The 26,419-nt window shown below is 35.5% G+C and overlaps 2 protein-coding genes, 1 long non-coding RNA gene, 1 other non-coding gene and 1 pseudogene across 5 annotated transcripts; 2 read left to right on the top strand and 3 right to left on the bottom strand.

Moving 5' to 3' along the window:
• Positions 1-2,029: 2,029 nt before the first annotated feature.
• LOC147472623 (uncharacterized) lies at positions 2,030-2,422 on the bottom strand. The gene is made up of 3 exons (XR_015210760.1): positions 2,295-2,422; positions 2,149-2,202; positions 2,030-2,065 (listed from the first exon to the last, which is right to left on the bottom strand). It is a non-coding gene; the product is annotated as an uncharacterized LOC147472623 (long non-coding RNA).
• A 336-nt stretch (positions 2,423-2,758) lies between these two features.
• Positions 2,759-2,958, bottom strand: LOC147472622 (small nucleolar RNA U3; annotated as a pseudogene).
• Positions 2,959-7,214: 4,256 nt separating this feature from the next.
• On the top strand, positions 7,215-17,682 carry LOC147472621 (uncharacterized protein At4g10930-like). The gene is given in 21 exon segments (XM_086588479.1): positions 7,215-7,284; positions 7,364-7,458; positions 7,541-7,626; positions 7,710-7,800; positions 8,631-8,680; positions 10,226-10,275; positions 10,278-10,294; positions 10,408-10,450; positions 10,453-10,516; positions 11,280-11,345; positions 11,841-11,985; positions 11,988-12,375; positions 12,475-12,558; positions 12,707-12,782; positions 13,805-14,610; positions 14,613-14,654; positions 14,657-14,742; positions 14,744-15,226; positions 15,338-15,412; positions 16,038-17,138; positions 17,235-17,682. Coding segments are annotated over 20 exon segments (4,041 nt in total). The 5' UTR covers positions 7,215-7,284; positions 7,364-7,389; the 3' UTR covers positions 17,454-17,682.
• Positions 17,683-19,170: 1,488 nt separating this feature from the next.
• Positions 19,171-19,293, top strand: LOC147472620 (U6atac minor spliceosomal RNA). The gene has a single exon (XR_015210761.1). It is a non-coding gene; the product is annotated as a U6atac minor spliceosomal RNA (small nuclear RNA).
• A 1,049-nt stretch (positions 19,294-20,342) lies between these two features.
• LOC147472619 (fumarate hydratase 1, mitochondrial-like) lies at positions 20,343-24,432 on the bottom strand. Of its 2 annotated transcripts, XM_086588483.1 has the most exons (7): positions 24,043-24,432; positions 23,781-23,871; positions 21,929-22,018; positions 21,556-21,654; positions 21,293-21,322; positions 21,118-21,183; positions 20,343-20,898 (listed from the first exon to the last, which is right to left on the bottom strand). In XM_086588483.1, exons 2-6 carry the CDS (start codon positions 23,832-23,834, stop codon positions 21,133-21,135), a joined length of 324 nt encoding a protein of 107 aa, XP_086444609.1. In that variant the 5' UTR covers positions 23,835-23,871; positions 24,043-24,432; the 3' UTR covers positions 20,343-20,898; positions 21,118-21,132. The 2 variants fall into 2 exon arrangements, with proteins under 2 accessions (XP_086444609.1, XP_086444607.1); XM_086588481.1 differs by lacking the exon at positions 24,043-24,432 and having other exon boundaries at positions 23,781-23,995.
• Positions 24,433-26,419: the final 1,987 nt, after the last annotated feature.

The following is a 26,419-nucleotide window of genomic DNA, read 5'->3' as shown; positions in this document are numbered from 1 at the left end:
CCTAGATTGGACAAATAATCGGAGAACTTATTAGCTACAAGTACCACTGTACTAATAAATTATCATGAATAGATTTCTCTGAACCATAAATAAACCATAATATGATAGAACATCGTGACTCGTGCAAAGCCATATAAAACACATCTCGGACCTTCTCGTAAAGGTTGAATTTAGCATATTATTGGTGATGCTACGAGAGTTGTGACATTAATATATTGATATATTGAAATTCCATGTTAGTGGTGATGCTATAAGAGTTGTGACATTGATATATTGAGAGAAACTAAATAGAAGAACAGTAGATTGTGGATTGAAAGATTAGAGATTGATTAGGGATATAGATTGATTAGGGTTAGAGTGATTGAGTTATGGTTCTCTACCCAAAATTACATATTTATACTAACCTAAAACATGATAATAGACACTACTAGATATGGATATCCACACTTATAGAAACGTGGGACTTTACATATAGGACATATTCTAATACTCCCCCTCAAGTTGTAATACCGCAAACTTGCAAATTACAGCTTGAATAACAGAAAGAAAAGATAAGAATACAGCTCCCTCTTTCGCATAGAATTGTCTTTAGTTGAAGAACTCAAACAACCGCTGAGGACTAAACGTTCTAGAAAGTGAAACCTGCCGGTGTAGACAATGAACTCAAACAACTGTTGAGACGAAACAATTGTTATTTTTTATGTACTTTATGTCCTCACTTTTTTTTTAAGTCCCCCACTCTTACATTTTTAGTGATAAATTAATCCAAAAGCTTTGCTTTTATACTTTTTTAGCAATATTTAAATTGTCATGCCATGGTGTATGTATTTTGAAATTTTAACGGTAATTTCAATCAAATAACAAATAAATGAAGGTACCTATGTGAATCATTCAATTGGTTTCAATGTTTTTGTAGCTAAATTGTTTATATATGTTTGTTATGTTGTAAAAAATGACAACTATTATTAATATTTACTAACATAATATCACGAATTTTTTACTTCCGAATTTTTGCAACCAAACGTTTAAAACGTGTATTTAATAAACACCGCATAATTGCCGTATTACGAATATTTGACCGTACCATTTGTTTGAATCACCAAATAATTCTCGAATTATTTCCGTACTGAATTTTTGCCGTATCCCAAATTGCTAACAAGGATACTAATACTACTGCAGAGTGCAGACTACAATAGATACTGAGGGTGTGGGTTCGTCTGTTTTGTTCTATAATCAGCTTTCTCCATGATTGAAAATATGATTTTGTAATATAAGAGTCAGACGACCAACACTTGTGACTCTTGAATAATCAGTTCATGGCCGTGTTCTTCCTATTTTGGATAACCCTATACCACATGACAACTTCTATGACATAATCAAGACTTTAAAGAAAGACTGCTAAAAAACATTTTTGTTACTTAGACGCTCACTGGACTCAAGACTAGTTCGACTCTGTTTAGGTTACCTTATTACCTCTTACAACACACCGCAAAAATCGAAGCATCCTGAAACTAACCAACTAAAATCCAACAACTAAATTCAATCTAGTGGAAACGTGGAATCTCCACAAGATCATTTAATTCTATATCTTCTTCCAACCTAGGAATGTCTCTTCCGCTTCCCTTCAATGACTACATATGATACTCGAATAGTTCTAGACTTATAAGAACCAAATATCTCAATGACATAGCTGCAACCCAGACAACATTAAAAACTGTGATATACAAAGTAATATGTGGCTGTCAAAGTTGTAGCTTTGTCCAATCACTTACAGATAGCAGTGTTACCAATCCAATGTTTTCAGACATGGCTGGAACTAAAGACACTATGAAGTCCTATGTCAGCTCAACATGACACCTTAAGCACATCAAAAGTGCTACGGTAAACATGTTCTTTAAGGATTAACAGCTTACGATTTACAGTTTCCAATAACCACAAAATTCTACACTATACTCCAAAACATTAAGCTTTTTGTTGCAAAGTTTTGCTCTACAGATTCTTGAAGTATTTATGCTCCAGTGCCTCCTTTGCAATAATTCTTTTGCTAGGCCAAGGATAGCATTTTCTAAACAAAATAATCAAAATATGTACCACATTATTTAGTCGCTCATAGTTATAAATTATGTGTTTCGAGACCAAGAAACTCACTGTAAGCAAATCCACACCATCTTCTTAAAGATTTGGGAGGTTATCTTTCAAAACCTACACACCAAAAGCATATGCTAGTCTCTTAATACATACCTGCTTACACAGCAATTGTCCAACGCAGTTTATGAAATTTATAGAATACACACCTTGGTAGCAAATGCAGGAAAGTCGGGCCTAAAGTCAGGTAGAAATGAAACTCCCTGCCAAGTAGTATCATTAGGAGCACCCATCCAGCTGGACATAAAAGAACAGATGAAAAGGTAACCAATTAATAGTGTATTAAATACTGAATCATGGTTTCAGATTGGTTTAGTGTGTCTTTTTATTTTAGTTGTAAATGTTGACAATAATAATTTATATACAGATACTGATGTATAAGTCCTAGAGCTTTTAAGTTTGGTGGGAAGCACATCTTTGCCTCATCCATATTTTTATTGGGACTTCAGATTCTTCTCAAGAAAAAGGTGTTTTACCAAAAAGAGAAAGAGGAAGAAATCAACACAAGAAAAAAATATGATACCAAAAACAAAAAGGGGAGTGGAAAAATGGATATAGCAAAACCAATTCAAGCCATAGTAGTTACTTATTGAGCAAGGCAAAAAACGGTTAAAGCCTTTCAGATAACCGCACGACCACCCAAGCAATCCAGAGGCGGCTTAGAACGCCCCCCTATCAGGATCACCAGCCATTAGTCACGCTCTGATTGCTCGATCTTGATTCATAAACCGAGCTTAGGTTCCCATCTCTTTTTTACTCCATGATTCACATGTTTACGATCCTATATAACAAATCTTGTTAAAGTAAGGTCGTGCCCATTACTTCACAAAATGGTTGAACTATAACACTATACTGCTTTATCCTTCTATACAGGGCTAAAAATAAGTTTCAGCACTTCTACACCTATGGAATTAGAGAAACATATATCACAGAAAAAAGTTACTAAGGCTAGGTAAGCTCGGTTTTGACTTGTATCTTACTGGCTATATCCAACTAAGCATGGATTGCCTTACCAAACCACACATCAGCAAACAAAGGAGTTGGATTGTTGAACACTTAAACTGATATATTCAGTATTCAATCAACCATAAGACATTGAAAATGACAATGTGAAACTGCACATTAGTGAGGGTTTTAGTCACACAATGAAATGAAATTAAGTGGATTGTTGCATTAAGGAAATAAGCATATATTCTAGGTTCTTGGCAATTTAGTGTCATGCCATAAGAATCTTGTAGTGGATTGTCTATTACAAATTTAAGTTTTTCAGGTACTAATGTACTATACACAGAAGAAAGGGAAAAATGAACAACCCCTTGAAAATGTTATCAAATTCACCAATCAGAGAACCTACAAGGTACAACGATTCTCCTTTAGCCATCTCAAAGAAAATAGACCCTACTCACCATATATCAATTGCTGTGGAGTAATGTTGTGAGCCGAGTAACAGTTCTAGGGCCCTATACATACCCAGTTGTAACCACCTATTTTTTTTTTAAAAAAAGGTTGAGAAGTTTTATGATATAACCACTAAGACGTAGAAATTATTTGGTAGTTGTATTTACATTAGAGAGACAAGCTTATGAATACCTCCATGCCTAGAGGGGTTTTTCCTATTTATTTATTGTCAATAAACATTTATTTAGTGAAAAAATATTTTTTGAAAAAATAAACATGTTTGGTCTCTATATATTTTTGTAGAAAGTAGTTTTTCACCCAAAAAATATTTATTGATCCAAAGAACATGTTTTATGATAAATAGCAATAACTTGTTTTTCAAGTTAAAAAACAGTTTTTTCTTCTCACTCTCTCATCTAGCTCCACATGCATATGGATTGCTTCTTAGTGAAAAATGTCGATATATGTTAAGATATTTTGAGAAATATCACGAAATTTACTAGTTTGATCAAATAACTTTAAAAAAAAATCTCAACTAAACATGTTTATTTAAAAAATTGTTTTAGAATAAATATTTTTCAGAAAAAAAATATTTTTGAGAAAAAACTGATTTTTGAAAAAAATGAGATCAAAACACCCACTTAGATTATATTCTAACATAACTAATCTCGACAAACACATATAAGTTTCATCCAATTTTCTATCCAATTATGAATTCATTAAATTTATGTCAATACACCAACTATGATAGATATCAATCAATGTCTAAAACAAATATCCCAACTTGTATCGCAAATTCCCAAACTATGTTATGAATATACACAAGCATATGTACACAAACATAAATTCGCCATATCACACGGCGTACTCAAAGAGATACCTCACAATATTTGGATGGTTGATATGCTGTAGACCTTCCATAAATGAAGCCTCCCTCCTAGCCATGTTCGTAGTGATCGAGAACATTGTTATCCATTGGAATTCTTTTAATGGCCACGTGATGGTTTTTTTCAACATCAAGTGCTCGGTAAACAACTCCTGATATCCCTTCCCCTTCAATAGTATCATATCATCTACCTTAAACTATGTAATGTGAACACATTAATGTCAAACACATTAAGAAAAAAACTCACGGACGGACACACAAAATAAAATAATAATAATAAAATGAATAAAATACTAACAAAAAAAACTTCATACCCTTCCCATTAAAAGATTTTCAGCCATACTAAATTCTAATGTGAGACCTGCAGCAAATATCATATTCGATCACTTAGAATGTAATGCAGGAAGAATAAGAAGGTATATTTCTATGACTTAGTCTATAATTGCTCCCTATTCCTACTCTCAGTATGTGAATTGTGATAGATAAAGTTTTATTAGTTGTGAAACATACTTTTGTGTGCTTTAAAAAGGCAACAAATCCAAAACAAAAACTTCAGAGAAACTAGAAAATCATGTTTCATTTTCATAGATAAACATGAACAAAGCCACAATAATACAAATCTATTACATGCCATGGTAACAAAACAATCAACAAATCATGTATATAATATAATGAATTAGAACTGAAACTTTACGCATATAACAAATGAATAGCATGTGTTTTCATGTATAGTCGTGTTGTAACAATCACAGTGCGGAAACAAGTGTTCCCTAGCTTTAGGTCGGGGAAGGATGTCCACATTGTGGTAACATTGACACCCTCCAAAATTTGCTTTAAAAAAGCCTGCAAAAATAAAAAACAACGAAAATATTTACTTCGTGTTTCATTTGAAATTTTGTTATTTTCATAAATAAAAATATAAACATTGTAGAAGTTGGTTTAATTATTACCTTAACTAAATCCGGGTATGTCTGTTTATACCATTCCATTTACTTAGATCTATTGACAAACTCTTGAACACTACATTAGATAGAGAAATCCTCCATGTAGAAATTCAGCTCTAAAAGCATATAAATAAAGAATAAAAACACTTAGATACTACATAATTAATAATGTTCATAAACATATTTGAAGATTTTCTCATCCAATTTTCTATACACTGATTCCTAAAGTTAATTATGTTAACACACCACCTAGAATAGATGTTATATATCAATTAATGCCCAACATGAAAAATAACCACTTACTATACTACACATTTTCAAACTAACACTAAATAAAACTACTAAATCCTATAACTAATTAATCCTAAAAATACTAACAATAATTTACTTGTTAGTTATTACTAAAACTCTACTTCTCATGGGACATCATTCTCCTTCTTTCAAACAACTTTAACTCGAGTTGATAATTGGAATAAACAATCTTGCCTATTGTTCACAATTGGTACCGAGCTAGATCTTTTTGGATTTTGACCTAAAAAGCGATCCACCACATCCCCACTATCACCAATTTCATATACATGCACCACCATCACAGCTTCTGCAAACCACATCATCACTACCAATTTTGTTTCCACTACCACCACAAAATAAAAATAAATAAATAAATAAAAGAAAAAAGTAAGTCTAGATTTTTCTTATCTTGGAAAATTCCTACACAGTGCTGGCTCTGACATTTTGGTGGCCCAAATCGGTACAGTAGAATGTTGCCTAATTTTTAAGCTTTGAAACTAACTTACAAATTAAGAGTCAGTTATTTGTGCCCTACATTGAGTGCATTCCTCTTATTTATCTTAAAAAAAAATAAAAACTAACACAAATTAACAATAAATTGCTTTAAAAAAAGTTAACAAGTCAACCTTTTTTTTAATACACACCTAAAATAACAAAGGCCCAAAAAGGTATCAAAGCAAGCACACAATAAGCGTTGTATGAAATTATAGTAGGTGCTTTCGACTTTTATCAGAAAAAATGAGAAACTTCACTGTTTTGTGGCTAGAAAAATGTGGCACATAATTTTGATTTCGAGTTGGAATTGGTAGCCTAAATCGGGCGCTTGGGTTGTTTTGCATCAGGGGCAGCACTGTTCCTACATAACATATTACTTAGAGTTTGATAGTGTGCTATATGTTATTGGAAAGATCCCAAAGTCTAATTTCCAACCAAAAAAGTGGACCTAAGTTTCAATTTAATTTTAGACGGAAATTCAATTTGATATGGAGCAAATAATTTGTAGAAGATGACCTTTAATTGAGAGGGATGTCTTGTGGTACCAACAACATCTCCATTAACTTCTCTTGGAATACGATGAAGATCGTGATAGATAATAATCAATGCAACCCTGATATATGTGATGAAAATTACAATGTGTATGACCCTCACAGTATCGTTGTTTATTTTTATGGCTGAGCAGCTTGAATGTCTTGAAGACGTTTTTAAATTGAACGGTATTAAGGATGAAGACAAAGTTCTATGGGTCATATTTATTTGGCATGAATTGCAACAAAAAAAGGTTACAAAAGAGGTGAGCCTCTAATTGTTGGTTTTAGTCGCATGATTTTTTTTAGTTTTGCGTCTTTTGTATTTACTATATTTTCCTGAATCAAGAACAATTACATGTCTCCAACATACACTCAACCCCTCCACCAATACCCAGTCCTACACAAACCAACTTTGGGCCTTCCATTTAAAAGAAAAGCCCAAGACCAAGCCCAATTATGAGTATCAGACAACCCACAAATAATGTGTAAAGCCCAGTCCAATACTCGAAACTACTCTCTTCATTTCATTTCAATTTTTTTCACTCCATCAAAAAAACCAAAAACCAGACGAAGACTCTCTTGCACGTCTCAGGTAAATCATTCCGCCCTAAATTTTCCCAAATTTTTGTACGTGTTTTCTTAAATTGATTGAATTGGTATTGGTTGTTTAGAAGCTGAAGAGTGAAATTGGAATAAGATGGAGCTGGAATTTGCGACAGACTATGGTTTAGTAGATGACTCAATGTTTGAGATTGGGACTGATATTGTAAGTCATTTATTTTTAATTATTGATTGAGTTAATATTTGTCTTTAAAGATTCAATGTATCTAATAATAAGAAATTTTTAGGACACTGGTGGTTATGAGAATGAAAGATGTGGAATATGTATGGATGTGATCATTGATAGAGGGGTTCTAGAATGCTGTGAACACTGGTAATAAATTCTTAATATGTTGCCCGTATTGTTAACTATTATTAATGTTTGTTTGGAGTTTGATTTTAATTTGTCAATTTCAGGTTTTGTTTTGCATGTATTGACAATTGGGCCACCATTACAAATCTCTGCCCACTTTGCCAGAAAGAATTTCAAATGATCACATGTGTTCCAGTAAGTGATATTTTGTCCTTGTGAAATTATATGTTGCTTTGCGTTGATGTAAACACATTTATAAAAGAAAAAAAATAATGTAGTAGTGTAAATGTGAAACAATCATTTGTCTTTGTAGAAATAGATGAGTTGAAGTAATTGTGAAGAGTTAGAAGAGGTAGATGAAAAGTGATAGATAATGGAGGGTTTTAAATTTGTAGCTAACGTTTGTCTACACACTACAAGGCATCGACTGCATCAACTCCAAACATAAGCCATATTTGCTTTACCCTGAGTAGTGTCACCACTTCGATTTTGTTTAGTGGATTGTGCTACCCAGGGCGACTAGATTTGGTGTTTTGGTGTTCAACTTTCAAGTATTCGACTAGCATTAATTGACGAGGATAGTTAGCAAGTCCATAATGTGTTATTGTCATCTCTGGAAAGTCAAATTTTGATCATTTAAAGAAAGGAAATTGGGTTATTAGGTTTGTTGAATGAAAATCCTTTAACTGTTGTATATTTTCAGTGTGAATTCTCTATTTTCAAACGGTGTGACCCAATTTATCCTTTTCAGAATCTTCCTTGTAATTTTTACGATTCTGGCAGGTGTAAGTCTCTGTTCTAAGCAATTATTGCCAAATTTTGGAGGCTTTAAATTTGCTTCGTCTAAGTTAAAGTTTGTAGAACAAACCTTACCTGATTAAATAATGGGCTTGAGGGGTACACGGAGATTTTTACTTGGTATAAATCCTTCCAGCCGAAAATGTATGCATGGATGCTATGTACTTTTGAAGTGACAGCAAAGCCGATTGATTTTTCATCTTATAAGCTCCATTTGATAATTGAAGGTGTATGATACAATTGGGAGTGGCAAGGTCGATGATGATTCAATTTCCAGGTACTGTTTTTATCTTCCAAATAGGTGTCAGTTCCATCATTAACAACGACTTTGTTCACAAAAAGAATCGAAAGCAACGCTGAAAAATATCCTTGCCTAGTGTTAGCTGTTTGCAATATTTCTCTTTGTTATTTTAATTATTATTGTTATTATTATTTAAGCAAATGTGGAAACCAAATTTCGTTGATTAATGTCATCATACATGAGATGGGGTTTCCTCTCGTTTATGTGTTGTAGGATTCCTGTGATATCATATAGTTTTATAGTCCAGGCTTCTTGTTCTAAGATCTTTCTGGGCGACAGGCTACATTGCATCGCTTTAGTTTTCGAAACACAAGTGATGCAAAGTTGCATACCTTCTTTGTGATAATCAATAATGTTTGTATCACTCTATTTGAAAGTGACCCCTAGCCACCACACCACTACATGACGGATGAAACAAAGCACCAGAGTTCAGTCACACCCAACTTCTCACCCCCACCAACATGTGATACACAATGTAACACACTTTTATCATTCAATATCAGAACATAACCAACATATTCCCTCAATTAATTTATAGAGACTTCAATTAATTCAATATACATAAAGCAAACCAACCTATTATCGATAGCACCGGTAATATTTTTGGCATCCAAACACATTGGTCCACCTCTAATCCAAGTCATCTGTCCAGATGGTCCAGCAACCTATACCAATCAAATAAAAATTCAATAAAAAAATCATATCTTTAAAAATTACAAACATACCCAAATGACCATAACCAAGTTACCTTAGTAGATAAGACTAGTTTATTACGAGAAATCTTCCGTTCTCTAATCCAACGACCAAGATACTCTTCCGGTATTAATGGGCCCAACCTGGTTAAAGTTTAGAAAATTGGAGTGTGTTTGTTATGATGGAAACACTATGGAAAGGAAAAGAAAATAAGAGTGGTCCACCTTTTCCATAGTTTTTAAAGCGTTTGTTTACGAAAAATTATAAGTAGCAAGCACTTATAAGTAGTAAACACTTATAAGTAGCAAAAACCAAACACCCCCTAAGTGTTTGGTGTTATCAGGAAGATCATCTATCTTCTATGTTTATATCATGCTTAGTGTGATATGACCCATATATATGTTTCACTTTTATGCTTAAAAACTGTGTTGCACGTGTATGGCTGAGACACGGCAGGGAGCCAGGGACACTCCGGAGACACGGCATTTTCAGTTAAATACGGAGTGTCAGGCACGGGTACGGCTTCCATTTTGAAGTAACCGCGCAACACAGCTTAGAAACCACCTTCTAGCTATATTGGTGTTTTGGCTATGAAGTTGCATTCCTAATTTTTTTGTTGTTGTGTTACTATAATGGTGAACCCTTATTTTCTCAACTGGAAAGCCAGTTGAAATACATATATAGATCAAGATAAAAAATAGACGAATAATGTAGGATGAGGAATCCTACAACCAATGCAATTCACAAATAGAGAAAAATAAATCTCCAGAGATTTTGCTATTATCAGTTTCATTGCGAGTTTCTTATTTGGTTTACTTTTTCATGCAGAGACGATGACTGGTGCATTCAAGGGACAAACAATACTCTCTCATTTCCATCGATTACATTGATGAAAATGTATTCTTCCCCTTTGTAATCTCATAGTGTTAACACCTATTCAAAGTTTACTACGATTCTGAAATATCACATGTTTCTTTGAATATTGTTCTGATTAACATATTAACTTGTAGGCAGTTATTTGTTTGAATGGAAATGGCTGCAAGTTACGTAATGGAGCGCAACAAGTGGGGACGATTCAATTCTTGATACATCAATTGCTTGTGATTCATGTGATATATGGTTAGCACACTTCTTTAGATGAGCATTGCAGTACATGTCTATGTAGTATGTCTGTCACACCCATAATAGTGAAAAATTATGTAGTTCATGCATTAAAACTTCTGCTTTCTTGTGCAACTTTTGGTATCTTTTACATTTTATGAGTTGAACTAGATACCCGGCCCAAATAAAGAAAATAAAAGAAAAGTTGGAAAACCTATTTTGATCCTATTATCACAAGGCGGAGGTTGGGATTTCAACTTTGTAGGTCTCCGTTTGAACCTTGAAACTATCTTTTTGAATTTGATGATTTCAGGATTTATTTGCATCCAACGTCTATCAGTGTATGCACTTCTTTAAGTTGGCTGATTTCTGTATTTATTGGCATATTACATAGATGCATTTTCAAAACCTTACTTGTTGATCAGGTCCTAATCAGGTTGAAATATTATTAACAGTAGTTAGTGATCCCCACCAAAGTTTTGTCTTTAGGAAACTTGTAATAACAGGTCTACTATTAAATTATTATAGTTAGAGCTCGTTCAGAATGGAGATTGAATTTCCAAAAAATTAAGGTTATCACGTATCAGAAATGTTAATTCCATTCCATTTGCTGAGAGTTGCACATTCAGGAAAAACTTATTCATGTCCTAGATAATATTTTAATGTCTACCACTTTACCAATTATCTTCTGTTTTAAATGTGTTTGCTTCCATGTTTCTAAGCCAGAGCCTATATCCATTATAATTGGTTTTTATTGTAATCGGTTTCTGTATGGAGACAGGTACCATGCTTTTTGTGTGGACTTTGACCCTGAAAGCACATCTGAGATCTCATGGTTATGTCCAAGGTAATATAGAAGATTGTAGGTAGTATTTTTTTTAGGTCTGTGGTCCTTTATAAACGGTGTTTATATTGTTGTTTTTAAAGTTTTTGTCTTAATGCAAATTTGATTTCGTATATTTGCATTATTAAGTGTTGTTGTTTTTTTGTTTTTTTTTTCTTATTTTTTGCTATAGTTTATTTAGGATTAAAAAAGTGAGGGCCTTTGAAAGTTGTACTGTGGCGTATCAGCTAAAGGTTCAAATAATCACAATACCTTTTTCTTATAGATTTCTAGACTAAAGATCAGCGCATTCAGGTGGTTTCTCATCATTTGACCTAGATCATTCTTTTTCACCTTTCAGAAATTTTCTGACATTAGAGAAAGTCTGTGCCTGGATACAATCATTTGATTTAGCTGAACCATATCTAACTCGTGTATATGCTCCATTCGTGATTTTGGTGAAATAAATATTTCATGGTGTTCTTTTGCTAGGCCTCTGATCTCATTGTAGTCTTTTAGGTGCATTCATGATGTACCACTACAATCAGATGGATCGTCCAAGCTAATGCGTAATAACCAGTATGGTCAAGAAAGTGCTAGTCATGAACATTTGTTAGAGGATTCTCATTCTGGAAAAGTATCAGTATCTGTTATGGATGCTGGCTTAAACAGCTGTTGTCGCTTTCAATGATTGACAGAGATCATTGTATTAAAGAACTCAGAGAGAACTCTCTTTCAGTTGGAGGTATTAACAAGAACAATCAAACCTTGGGAAAAGAGAGTAACATACAACCATCTGTGGATGCAGAGGAAACATCACTAGCACTGTCCTTATCATATGATACTCATTTTTCTGTACCATGTGATACATTGCCTCTTAGTGAGTCGAAAATAGATTTTGTTGATGAAGCAGTATCTGAACCAAATGTCTCGGACGGGTGTAAACTTTTCACTGAACTGTTGTCTAGTAAACCAAAGAATGACAGGGAACCATCTGAAATAGAATCCAATGTTGATCTTTATCTTGGCTTGTCTCTTCGATCTTCTTTACCAGGTAGTTATTGCTGTTTTAATTTTAGTCCAGTAAATATTTTGTTTGAGCCCGTATTCTGCTTAATCTTTTTTGCTTAACTTGTTAATTCTTTTCTACCAGATAATTCCTACAGTGATACAACTGAATATGACCCATCTGAAGTTTCACAGACGCAAAAGCTCGTCAATGAATGTTCTTTGTCAGGTCTAGTACTAATACTTGGCATTACATCTTCTATTTGCTTTCCATCTTGTTAGATCAAAGCAAAATTATCTCCTCACGTTCAGATAGTATACGAGCATCATTAACACCTTCTACTTGGCCATCTTGACACATTTGTTGCACATTTCAGTTGATAACATGGGCCTGGATGCTAATGAAGATGGAGTTGTATCCAGTTGTGTCAAGAGAAAGTCAATGAGTTCCAGGTCACCAGCTATTCAGCAATTCCTTGTTATATTTGTACATGTGTACTTGATTTTTGAAACTTAAATAATTATTCTCAAAGCATGATTTGTATCTTTAAATCAGATTTTATTTAACTCGCTATATAGTTGAGAGGAGCTGTGTTGTGATAATAGCCCCACATTGGGAGTTTGAAGCGTGCGGTTAAAATATATAAATCCTGAGGCTGCTCCACTCGTTGCCATTTGGTTTTGAGTTGGATGTTCTGCAACTCAAGGAGTTTCATACTAAAACTATTGGGTGAAGTGCTTAGTCTTTTACTCACATGATTAAATAGAATTATATACATGTAAAGATGCACACAAATTACTTTCATATATCTCTGATGCTTGACGGTATATGTCTAGCTAATTGAAGATATACTAAAACGTATGAAAGATGTTACAATACTCCCCTGTCTAAGAGAGGAGAGATGAATCCTAGGTCCCTTGGTTGTTCTGTGTTGTAGGTTTAAATGTACATCTATGGGATAAGAAATGACTTATCTAGTATTTGGTTAGTTCTGGCGACTAATGGTTTACAAGTTTGTAGGTTTTCTTGTCTTTGTACTCTGTTTTCAAGGGATTTCTTGTTGCGTTTTGCTTTTTGTCCATTTCAAGGTAATGAACATTAAAATAAAATTGCATTTTTATATTGTGCTTTTCCACGTAAGCATCAGAGGCTGAGTTGGCAAGTGCAAAATGATGATTTTGAAACCCAGTCATATGATTGACCTGACAATATGGAATAACTTTAAGCTCAAAATGTGTTTCTTCTGTTTTATTGACGTGTTCACGACATGGTTGGTTAATGTGATTCTGTGCCACATGCAGAGAGCTAATCTTTTGCTCTTATAGTTTTATCAGTTCCTTGCCATAGAAAATGCAATAAGCTGTCTTTGCCTCTCAATTCCCATGAATTAGAAAGCCAATTACATTTTAATAATTTACGATCTCTTACTGCATCTTGAGGTAAACTTTTCGATTTTTTCCTTCTCTTGAAACAGGGATCATGTTCTGGTCACCGAACTTGCTGAAGCGGACACCATGTCTCCTAGAGATGAATTGGGGACTGAACCTCCTGCCAAGAAAGCCAAAGCTGGTAGAAAATCTCAACAAACCCATGTTGAACATGAAGTTAGAGAACCCGTATCAGGGAGCAGACAGGAATGTACCCATCCCCTGGAAAGTTCTAAAGATGAAGTTGACATCGTTTCCATTAGATATCAACTGGTTGACAACGTTCCTGCAAAGAAAGCCAAAGTTGATGGAAAATCTCGACAAAAACATTCCACAAGTGTAGTCCAAAAATCCATATCAGAAGGTGAACAAGGATCTACCCATATCTCAGCAGTTTCTGGAGATGATAAGTCGAAAGATGTTGAAGAACAAATAGATAGCGCATCAGATATTATGAGCATAGTTCGTGGTACGCATAAGAGACCTGGTCGCCTGTCACTCTCAAATCCTGCAGATAAACTCATGAAGGAAAGAGATACTGGTGCTGGATTAAGAGTGAAAAAAATTCTGCGGAGAGCTCCAGAAGACGAGTCTTCCAAACTGGAGAAACTAAGAAAAGAAATAAGAGAAGCAGTTCGTAATAGGGCCTTAAAAGATGACGGCCAAAGTAAACTATTTGACCCAAAACTTCTCCTTGCATTCAGAAATGCAATAGCTGGGCCTAGACCAGAACGAGAACCTGTTAGAAGGTTGAATCCTTCATTTGTAAGGTCTAAAAAGTCATTACTTCAGAAAGGGAAGATACGTGAGAACCTTACAAAGAAGATTTATGGAAATTCAAATGGAAAGCATGAGACGCATGGGATAGAGATTGGGAAGTTGAGTTCTGGAAGCATCAAAAGGGAGAGCCACTAAGCCTGAAAAGGTTGAGACTCTGAAATCGGTACTTGATCTTCTAAGAAGGGGCCCAGAGACCTCAGAAATGGAAAATGAAGCGTGGTGATGAGGCTTCAAATCCCATCCTGTCCAGATTGTATCTGGCGGATACCTCCGTTTTTCCAAGGAGTGATGATATCAAGCCTCTCTCAGCTCTTACAGTCACCAGAAATAATGGATTGAATAAAGGAAAAGTTGTGAATGAAAAAGATTATAAACCAACTAGTGACATTTGTATCCAAAATCATAATCAGGCTAGTAAGAGTTCTCTTCAAGATTCAAAGGATGAAGCTTCTTGTAAGACTGTATGCTCAAATGGGTCCATGAGAAATCAGGATTCCATGTCTATGGCAAGTGGGTCTCAAGTGAATGACCAACCTTTGAAAGAAATGGCTGGAAAATCTGATGTGAAGAGCGATAAAAGGAAATGGGCCTTGGAGGTTCTTGCTAGAAAGGCTTCTGCTGTAGATGGGAATTCAACGCAAGGGAAACCAGGAGATAGCACCATGCTCAAAGGAAGCTTTCCGTTATTAGTATGTGAAATTATTTCTTTTTTCTGAACACTTTTATCTGTTCTCTTGGCGGTTAAATTTCTCATCATTAGAACTGATTTTCTCTCCTTTTTTTTTCTTTGATATGAGCAGGCACAACTACCCCCAGATATGAGACCGATACTGACACCGATTCGCCATAATAAAGTTCCCATGTCAGTTAGGCAGGTACGAATGCTCCATTCAATGACCTCCAATGGGGTTGATAATAATTTCTACAATATAAACAGACAACCCTACTGGATGATAAACCCAAATACCACTAGCAAATTAAAAGTACATGCTACATAGTGGTTGACGCTAAATATTAAAAAAATTGCATAATTGGGTAACAAATTTTACTCAAAATATAAATTTGGGGTACAAGTTTTTTGAGCAATTTTGGGGAACTAACTTGTCAGTTTGTTGGGATGTTAGGTTCTGTTGGTGTTCCGTCCATTATTTTCATATGTGGCATGTTTTTTTTGAATATCCAGATAAGTAAAGAAAAATAAATATAAATAAAAAAGCTCATGACATTTGAAATTAATGAACGGAACCCAAACAGAACATAACTTTGCAAAAAAGTGAAAGTTGGTTCCCCAAAATTGCTCAAAAATAAAGTTTGTACCCGAAATTTGGTAAAGTTCGTTACCCAATTATGCTTTTTTTTCCCCCTATTAAAATACATAATCACAAGTACATCAAGAAAATTTATCCATTCTCCATCACAATGCATAGAAGGTTGTTTTGTTATGAGATTCATCTTTTTTTGGGGTAAACTCATCTATCCCGTGTTTTGTTTGCTATATAGGCTCAACTTCACCGCTTGATTGAGCATTTCTTGCGGAAAGCTAATCTGCCTGTTGTGCGAAGAACAGCTGATACAGAGTTAGCAGTTGCTGATGCTGTTAACATTGAGAAGGAAGTTGTTACTAGGTCAAACAGCAAGCTGGTATACCTAAACCTCTGCGCTCAGGCGCTGGCTCGACATACAAGTAGTAACAGGCATGATACTGCTGCCGAATCTGACCCTTCTCAACCAGCAGTTGATCCCGAAATTACAGATTCAGCAGGTGTAAATTCCTCTGATCTATCAGCAGAAGCAGCATTAAGAATGGCGGGCCTAGTGTCCGACTCCCCGCCTAACAGTCCCTATAGATCGGATGTTAATGATGACAATCAGTTAGTGGATGAAGACAAAGGACCTGAGAATGTGTTTGATATTGATAGTCATGCAGAGCTGGATATATATGGTGATTTCGAGTATGATTTGGATAGTGAGGATTATATTGGTGGAATTGTACCTAAGGTATCTAAACCACAACCGGAAGAGGGTGATTCAAAAATGAAGGTAGTATTCTCCACCCTTAATACCAGAAGATCCGATAATGATATGGATCCAAAAGATATTGAGAGGTTGGAAGTTGTTAATGATCGGAAGGGTTTTCCCTTCCTCGAGGTTCACAAGGGCATTGAAATTTCAGTCTTGGATGTTAGGACAGAGAATTCATGTCCCACAGCAGAGCCTTTACAAGATGAAACACGTGGGGATCCTTCGTGGGCGGAGTGTGAAGAATTGTATGGACCTGATAAAGAACCACTCGTAGAAAGATTTCCTGACAAAGCTTCAGGAGAAGCAGTTGTCTCAAGTGGAAAAGAAGTTTGTACTGAAGACACAGACCCAAAAAAAGATGCTACTTGTACTCCAGATAAAGCTGGTAGAGCACCTGATTTTGATCACGAGAGTTGTGCGGATAATAAATTTGTCAGGAGTGGGTTGCCAGCTGACTGTGGCTCTTCTGGTGGGGAAAATTCAGCTAACCACTCTTTGGTGAAAAAGAATATTCGGAGGAATGATAAGAAAACCAACAAAACAAAGCCATCGGACAATAGCGTTTCTGTTTCCAGAAAGGTACACACGGTTATACTACATAAATCTTATTTAAGTCGTGGCTGCTTGCTGGTTTGTCTTGATTGATTGTTATAAAATTCAAACTTTTTGTTACAGGTTGAGGCCTACATTAAAGAGCACATCAGACCATTATGCAAGAGTGGTGTGATTACTGTCGAACAGTATCGGTGGGCGGTGGAAAAAACAACATCCAAAATTATGAGATACCACTCTAGAGACAGTAATGCAAACTTTCTCATCAAGGAAGGTGAAAAGGTGAAGAAGCTTGCAGAGCAGTATGTTGAAGCTGCCCAAGTAAAAACCGATAGTTCCTGATTTGAATGTCACCGTATTCCAAGTCCTTTAAAAGGTTTTTCAGTTTTATCTTCGTGTTAACCAGGTTTTTTAATCCAACTCATGTTCAGTTTTCTGGGCTCTTCTTGTGAGACCCTGTAGAATCAGGGTCTAGACCCCAGTGTAAAATACTCTTTTGTGCCATTGTATAGTTTTATGTATTCATGAAAATTGAAAGGATTAATGATTATAGTCCTTTCATTCCACGAAACCACACTGTGCTACAGCTAGCCAGAAATATTATAGAATTTTCAAAACTGTATTTGGGTTAAAAATGAAATCGGCTACTCATTTTTTGCATGCAAAAAGATGATCATCTACAGTATGCGGTCTGGGTTGGAAGAGTGTGATTGCAATCCTCTACAGTATGCAGTCTGAATTTGAATTGGGGCTTCTCTCGTTCGAACTCTTTAATTGAAGAGATACCTTTCTTTGTTTGATCAGTGCATCTCTGAGAGATACGTCCAAACTTGTGTCACCTTCCTCTTCTGTCAAGAGTAGAAACACCTTTGTGTCACTACCATCTTCTCTCAATCTAACAATGTCCATGGAGTGGTAGTATTGCATGATGAAATCTGGAAGCCTCCGAAGTCTCTAATATGCTAAAAGTACTTCTGTGGAATCTGTAGCATCTGCTTTACTTTTATACCAAAACTTCTCTGCTTGCGGCAATGGTCAGGAACGAGGACCATCCTACCTCTATATAAAAAGGATGGAAAGTTGGTCAGACACAGTATGGTTTCCCCTTTGTACATCAATGGAAAGTTGATGCACTATCTCCTTTCAGCCCTCTGAGCGAAATGCAGCCAAAGAAAAGTCCACTCCGTAACTACGTAAGGACATCCACGGGTCACACACTGACCACAGAACCCTGTTCAATAAGAGGAATGCTTTAGATGTACCGAAGAAGAAAAACAAGACCGAAAAGAAAAGAGAACGTAGACAAACCTTTTGTAGCACCTACATACTCATATCAAGCCTACAAATAATTATTTGGACACGAGATCATAAGCCTGGTGGTTGAACGCGTCTCTTTCTTTAGAAGCTTAAGAACTTCTTTTAATGGGATTCTTCTCGGCCTAACTGTGTTTTTGTAAATCTTCCATACACCATCACAACGGTAGAACCACGGAAGCGTGATGTATATTTTCATATTTTCAAGAGCAATTGCACTTTTAAGCAGACATATGGCAATCTCAATTTCGTTTTTATGACCTCCAAATCCATATATGTCAATTTACTTGAGGTTATAATGAGAGCTTCCTAGTGTCGACCTAATTTCACTAATAAACTCTTCAGTTTGCCCATCTCCCGCTTGCCAAAACACGCATAACTGCAATCAAGTTGTGCACATTAGTTTCCCGTAATGTAAACGGATCATAACCAATTTGCACGCAACATGGTAAAAAACTAGATAGCTAAAATAATATAGGGTGCTATATTTACATGTTATCAAACAAAACCGATATGTTCTTTTCATCAGATGTTCAGTAGGAATCAAATTCACTCAGGTGCTTGCACCCTATGTTGTACGGATGCGAACGCGGACACACACAGGCATACAAGCAAGTGAGAAAAACTGACTGTGTGGGATGTTCTCTGGTGTTAAGGATGGGTTTGGGGGGGTCTATTAGTCCCACATCGAACACGGAATGATACACATCGAGGTATATCATGACACTACAACCAGCTTTTGTATGTGTTCGTAGAAAGGAGAGACGGTTGGCATCTCCCCTGACAGGGACGGGAACAGCCTTCGGGCTTACCTGTTACCACACCTGGTTAAGGCTACCCACTTCGGTGGATCTTACCAAATTTTTTTGAAGAAAATTCAACATAAAACAAAAAATAAAAACAAGTATGATTTAATTTGGCTGAATTGGTGTTGATTGAACGTCATTAGTTTTATCAAATAACACAAGGCAAGTTGCTTTCATAATTTGCTAGCTTAAGGGAGATGGATAGAATAAGAGGGAAGAGTTTAACTCTTATATTCCACAGAAACTTGATTTTAGGAACCAAACACAACCAATATCTACTTACCTAAAAGTAATATAACATTGTACAAGAGGTTTATAACTTCATCCGCCTAAGAATGAATCTGACAGATCAGGCACTGAGGCACCTCAAATCCATTGTAACATTCATTTGATATCCCATGGGGTATGACCAGAGAGGTATATAAAAAATGTGTCATAGGCTGGTGAACTGGTGAGGGGTGACGGTTGTGCCATGGGTTGGTCTCACTTCTCTTAGGAAGTTGTTCTGGATCCTAGATAAAGGCAATTATCCATCAATTTCTAACGTCACCGTAGAGTTGGTAAGAATATTGTAGTTAAGCTCTGCTTGGGCGCGGCGCGAAATTGGGCAACCTAATGTGAAGTCCCATCGAGTATAATGGTGGAGGTCCTAACAACCACCAAGTGGGAACGGTATTAACATGAACAGTATTGCGTGAATTGAATCGAATGAATGCTATCAGAGCCAAGAAAGACTCGTTCTATGGCACCTAACTCGATAAAGGCTGATGATTGCTACATCACATCACTTGGGATGTTTTCATAGATTCTGGATATAGGTAATGATCCATCAGGAGCACTTCGGTGTAAGGTTGGTGAGAGCTCTGTAGTTAAATGTGCTCAGGAGGAAGCAATATCAAGATTTGGGACGAGGGAAACCTGATTCTGCAACTTCAACCGCTCCGTTATTTGACATACAAATATTAAATGGAATACAAGCTTGAACCAGACCAATTCTATCACGAGTCATGACACAGATTAGCATTTGTCACCAGAATGGCAGATGGGCATTTAGTTTGTATCTCTTTCTTTCTTCAATTGTATAGACGCATTCCCAACCACAATTTCCATATCACAAAAGCTGAAATTTAATCAATAAGAGATACAAAAGGCCAAACTGGAAGTAGTAGTGGTATAGCCATTATCCTCGAATAGATAAATACTGTAGTTGTTCTAGTCATCTCATACTTTCTGTACACTGCAGCTACCCATTTTTAATAAAAGTTTATTCACTCTTTATCTTTGGAAATTTATTATCCTATATCCTCTGGTTCATTTCCCCTTACAAGGTGGTGAATGGACCTGCCATTGTTATCCCAATCAATTGCAAGGATGACTTGCATGAGCTCTGACAAGCTTGTCAAAATCAGCTAAAGAATTATAGAAAATACATGAAACACGCATACTAGTATTGAGCACTGCTTCTCGCCATTCACTGCCAACAGTTTGAAAGGGCAGACAGGAGGAAAAAAATGGAACTTCAGGACAATTACTCTGAAGTCAGAGGGGAAATATCGAAGTCCAGCAAAATCTTTCATCGTTTAGTTGGACGGACCAATCATCTTCTCAGGAACCACGAGCTTGCCAAACTCATCAGAAGTAAGCACATTGAGTTTTAATGCCGTTTCCTGTAAATATAAATTTTGAGAGGTCAAGAAACCGAAGACACACACACACACACTCCCAACACCTTCACAGGAGAACGTATGTGAACCCAAGGTTTTCCAGAACCATCTTGTGCAAACATTCCCCATATAATTTATGATCGTCAATTATATTAGTCCAGGATAGATTCACAGGTTATATTTTATGTTTCCTAGACATTCCAAAGTGATGAGAATTGTCACCTTTAGAGTAGTTCCCTACTTGTGAGCTTTCTTGGCAACTGCTGCTGCATTATCATAACCAATTTTCTGGAAGAGTGGACAGAGGGGGATAAGAAGAAAGTATCGATAACATCCCAGAAATAAAAAAATACTATAACAAACTAAATTAAGTACCAACTACTGAATGGAAACTTACAGGATTGAGGGACGTACCAAGCATCAATGACTGCAAAGCCATAAAGAATATGTAAATAAATACACAAATCTTTTCTTTTCTTTTTCTATGCGAATGTAATGGAGGATATCTCATCCTTATGTATATCTTTAGTTATACCCCATTAATAAAATTATACTTTACCGATCAAAAAAATAAAAATAAATAAATACATAAATCTGGTAAGTTACTCCAAAATTCAATATTACAGTAAGAAATTCTTCATCTAATGAAATTAAACTTACTTCATGCAGTAACTTTGAGATCCTTTCCCTGTTTGCTTCAATACCCCTTACACAGTTCTTTTCAAAGGATGCAGATGCATCCCCTAGCAACCTCAATGACTGTCAACGAAGTCATCCAAAGATGTCAGGTTTAAGAAAAAAAAAAAGGAAAGATTAAACGGACAAAAAATAATAGGACTTCTTCCTCCTAGGTGAAGAAACGACCCAAGTGAGGCGGCATAAAAAGAAATATAGAACTCTTGTTTACACTTTACAGTAAAAAAAAAGGAAGTAAAAAGGTTCATTATGCACGCAACGTCTCATTATTCATTAAATGTTCCACCTATTTGAATAATAATGATAACATCTACAGTACTTCAACAACAAAACTTACAAGAGCACTAGCAATCAACGGCTTGTATACAATGAGTTCAAAATGACCATTTGATCCACCCACTGTAATTGCAACATGGTTTCCCATAACCTGCAAGGTGATAAAACGGTTAGTCTATCTCAATAAATTTTCCACAATGAAGGAGCTCCTCATGAAAAATAATACAAAACAAAAAGTATTTGAAAATCATCATGAAAAAAACATCAATTAAACGCTTTGGAGCTGCCAAGTTGGAGTGGCGTAATCAATTCTCCTAGACACAATTTATAGCTGCATTTTATTTTAAAAAGGGTCTTCTTCTGTTGAAAAGTTCAGAAAATAGCTAAATACATCCCTATGAGAATAGGTTTCCAAACAGATTAAACAAATCTAGCTGCAAGGCGGCACTGCACATGGATGAGACCAATCTTGGACAAGCAATCCGAAAGGTAGACGAAGAGAGAGGAAAATCCCGACATGCTTCAATGGCTGAATCGAAACTGATGGTTTCTGTGACAGAACAACTTTCACATTCAAATACCATTGCAAGTGCATGGTTCTGAAGTATATCCACCCTACATGTGGTGTGGAGCACAACTATTCAGTATATGTATTATAAGGATCATAGGTGCACCGTGCACTGCAATATATCACTGAGCTCCATAATGACATAATCACAATTCACAAGATCCCATGCGCAAAATCACTATTGAGCCACGAGGACCAGATACGACATTGGCGTAGCATCAACCACTCTAACAATCTTAACATTTTAGGCAAAAATCTCAATTACTTCTATAACTTGGTGGTTAAACCTGAAGACACGACTTAAATATGAACTAGCATATTCCAAGGGCAGACATATTTTTTGAAAATTCTTCCTGAGATTTATTTTAGTGAAAGTGACATTGACACAGGAACGTGTACCGTTGTCCAACATGGTCACCTGTATCTGTCTGACATGGGGTACAAAGTTTCGCTACACATCTTGAAAGCACTTGGTTAAGGGACACGACTGGGTTAATACTCTGTACTCAGATTATGAAATTGGCTGATCCGAACTCCAATTAATCAATTTCAGCATGTGATATATTTAGTTCTCACATCTCAGGACCAGCTAACCTATTTTAACCAAGAACAAAGATCAAGTCCACTGGTAACCATAACGGAGAGAATTCTATTTCTCTAATAACCTCTTATTCTCTCTTCCAAATGTCACTATATTAAATTTTAGAAAGTTTCTCACCTCTCTTCTTGTTTCTCAATTCTTTCTTCTTCATCTTCGTCTCTTAGGATGGAAATAAGTCGAACCTAAAATCATATGCACCATCATGTCTGCATCCAACATGAGTCTCAGTGTATCTGGCACAAATTCTTTTGGAAATGTGAAGTGTCAATGTTACATGGCTTTTAGAGTTTTACTTGAGACTATGAGTTTTACATAAATAGATTCAGACTATGAGTGTCCCAAAATGATAGACCAACATATTTACAAAGGATATGAATTTGTAAAAATTGAAGAGGCCGGTTAATATTGCAGACAATTACAGAGGTTCAAGCCGTTTACTAAGTAATAAACAGCTTGATCTGAGTAATTTGGCAATCACAGAAGTATCAAAAGAGTAAACGAACATGGCGTATACTTTTTTGAGGAACTCAAATATAAACAGAACTTTCTAAATGATCATTACTTCATTTCAATAAAAGAAACAACAATAAAAAGCCAAGAAGTCGGACGACAAAAAAAAAAATAATGGAATGTTGCAGCTTTATGTAAATGAGTTGAATTGAAGAAGTCCCCATTACGAAAAAAAATCAAGTGATATGCATTAATCTGCAACCATTGAAAATGATGACATTCAAATGACATTACCTTAACCTTTGTGACATAGAGATTGGTTGCCATTAAACCTTCATGTATGATCATCTGACTACGGACTCACTGATAAAATATACTTCCTTCCCTTCAGATAAAAGAAAAAATATAATAAAAAACACACGATGAAAATAATTATTTTAAAAGAAACTGAATAATCCACAATGCAATAACAAAGGTCAATGTTAGTGTGATTGTTACTTGTGAAATGAACAAAGTACCAAATATAATTGAGTAAGCTCGGTACATTGTAACATACCAGCATGGCTCTCCAAAGCTTTGAAGATGATACAGTGAATAAGATCAGATACACATCAAAATTTTCTATTTTTCAAGTTCAATCACCAAAACAATTTTGCGTAGGGGAAGAAATGAGAGAGGCAACAGTGCCCGGTGGGTAATTGCAACCGCATTAGTGTTTCATCAAAGCCATTGTGTGGCCTGTAATTTCAGTAATAACAAAATAATAAATACCTTCTTATCATGTGTTGATTCATCTCCAAATCCATAACAAGGTATTAGATTATCCTCATCTAAAGCTGAAACAGGCCCTTTCAAGAATGGATATTGCTTGTTCATAAGGGTCCAAACAAGTTCTAGTGTGTGGACATTGTTCTGTGACATCAAATGAATATCTATGGATTCAACCTAGATGCTGCTAATCTACAGTCACTAATAATCAACCATTGAAACAGAAGGGATCCACCATCTACCAAAAACTACGGAGACTAAAGTCAAATTAAACCTCATCAACTAAAATCCAAAGCGAATTAGACATCAATTAAGAAATTAGCCATAAACTGAAAGTAAAGTAGTAGTATGTAAATATGCATGCACTGTAGCTACTATATACTACCATTCACTTAACCTACTTGGCTACTTCAGTTAAATGCAAAATGCAAGGGAGAAAGAACACTTGCATACAAATATAGAAAGTGAACAACTTGCTGAGACCTAAGTTTCGTAAATAACCTTTCACATAAAAGTGGGAAGAACACTCTAGAATTCCAAAAAAAAAAAAAAATCCAACAAACACATGCTGATTCTGTATTAACCAAACTACTCTCCTACATAGGTATAAGGACATATAGAGATGCAAAAGCTAACAAAGAGATGAAATTTGAGGGGGAAAGATCATATCATTTCATAATTTGCAATCACGCTTTAAAAATCGTCATAAATGTATAATGCCACCATGGGTAGGAATTGTCCTTGACATCTCAAAAAAAAAATTGAGAACAACTGCCAGCATACAATTGACGGTATGTACACGGCCTCACAAATGGAATATGGATTATAGACACGGCATTTTTGTTTAACAGAATATAACTTCTTCAAAAAAGAAGCAAAGACAATCTTTACAGCTGCTGTTCTAAATTTCTAATATCTTATCTTATATCTTATATATAATGGGAAAACTTGCCGCGGTTTATTAGTTCCATTATTTTCGGTTTTAACCCAATCTTTTGGTCCAAGAGGGTACCTAAAAGTTTCACCCACGAAATTTTTTACAGATCATACTATAGGTACATCTGACGATTTCTCTAATTATATATACAAAAATAAGTTTATATTTAAGGAAAACAAAAATATATACTAACAAACAATTCAAACAAAACGATTATAAAAACTGAAGATGATAATTCTCATGATAAAGGCTCTAATGTCTCCGTCTTGTATCTTGGCACGTGTGCATTCTACATTACCTCTGCATTCGTGGAATGGTAGATAGCTTCTACATTAACTCAATCTTTTAGTATATATTTTTGTTTTTATCTTCTTTGCCAATTAGTTTGAGGTTCTGTTATGCCCAGGGTTTGGGTTTCTCTACGTGGTCACTGAGATCGTTTGAAATTTGTGTCTTAGGTTAGTTTCAGTGACGAATAGAGAATGTGTCTCATTGTTACCCGTCTATTTAATAGGTGAAATTTACTCAAAAGCAATTAACCATATACTGTCCACAAGTCCTTTTTCCAGGCCTGGATTAGCTTAATTAAATTGCTATATTTGGCAAGCAACGGATGTCTATCTTTAGGAGATCTGAGACATCAAAGTGATGAGCTTCTCCTAATGTTGAGCTTTTGAGTTCCAATGCACCATTGGAGACAGCAAACAACTCTCATGTGATTTTGTTATTGCCCTGGTAGATTAAGTAATAAATAATATTTGATTTGTCATGCAACAGTGATGTTAATAATGGCTATTAGATTTGGTTTGCCATGCAACAGTGATGCAACAACATTTTCGTAAATAGTTGTTCTATAAAACAACCTAACAGGTAAGTTGAACCTCTTTTCTTGATGTCCAAAATTCTCAGTGAGGGATAAGGTTAGGTTAGTAGCCTTCCTAAATAACCTTCAATCAAGTGATATTAAAGTGTTTAAACCAGAGTTTGACAGAAAGTCCAAGTTAGGTAGATTTTCATCGAAGCCAAACCAACAGACATAACCCCCGAACTGCAACTATGTTAGTACTATAGGACTTCCCAATTGATCATCAAATCCTAGCCGGAGCATGCTTAATTTGGAGAACCAGGACTCATGGACTGATTTCAGAACTGAATGCATGACTATAGTTCCTGGTGTACATTGAGAAAGCAACTAATATAAATGAACTGGGTATATGTATGTCTTGAA

This window comes from Coptis chinensis, unplaced genomic scaffold (assembly GCF_015680905.1).
Source record: "Coptis chinensis isolate HL-2020 unplaced genomic scaffold, ASM1568090v1 utg9485_pilon_pilon, whole genome shotgun sequence".
Classification (NCBI taxonomy): Eukaryota; Viridiplantae; Streptophyta; class Magnoliopsida; order Ranunculales; family Ranunculaceae; genus Coptis; species Coptis chinensis.
The sequence above is the reverse complement of the archived record's forward strand: the minus strand, read 5'-3'. Positions and strand labels throughout refer to the sequence as shown.

Coding starts and splice junctions, on each gene's coding strand:
- LOC147472619 (XM_086588483.1), bottom strand. CDS start 23,834: ATGATCATACATGAAGGTTTAATGGCAACCAATCTCTATGTCACAAAG. Junction 22,019..23,780: donor TCTATGTCACAAAGGTTAAG/GTAATGTCATTT, acceptor ATCACCTTGCAG/GTTATGGGAAACCATGTTGC. Junction 21,184..21,292: donor TTGGTACGTCCCTCAATCCT/GTAAGTTTCCAT, acceptor CCACTCTTCCAG/AAAATTGGTTATGATAATGC.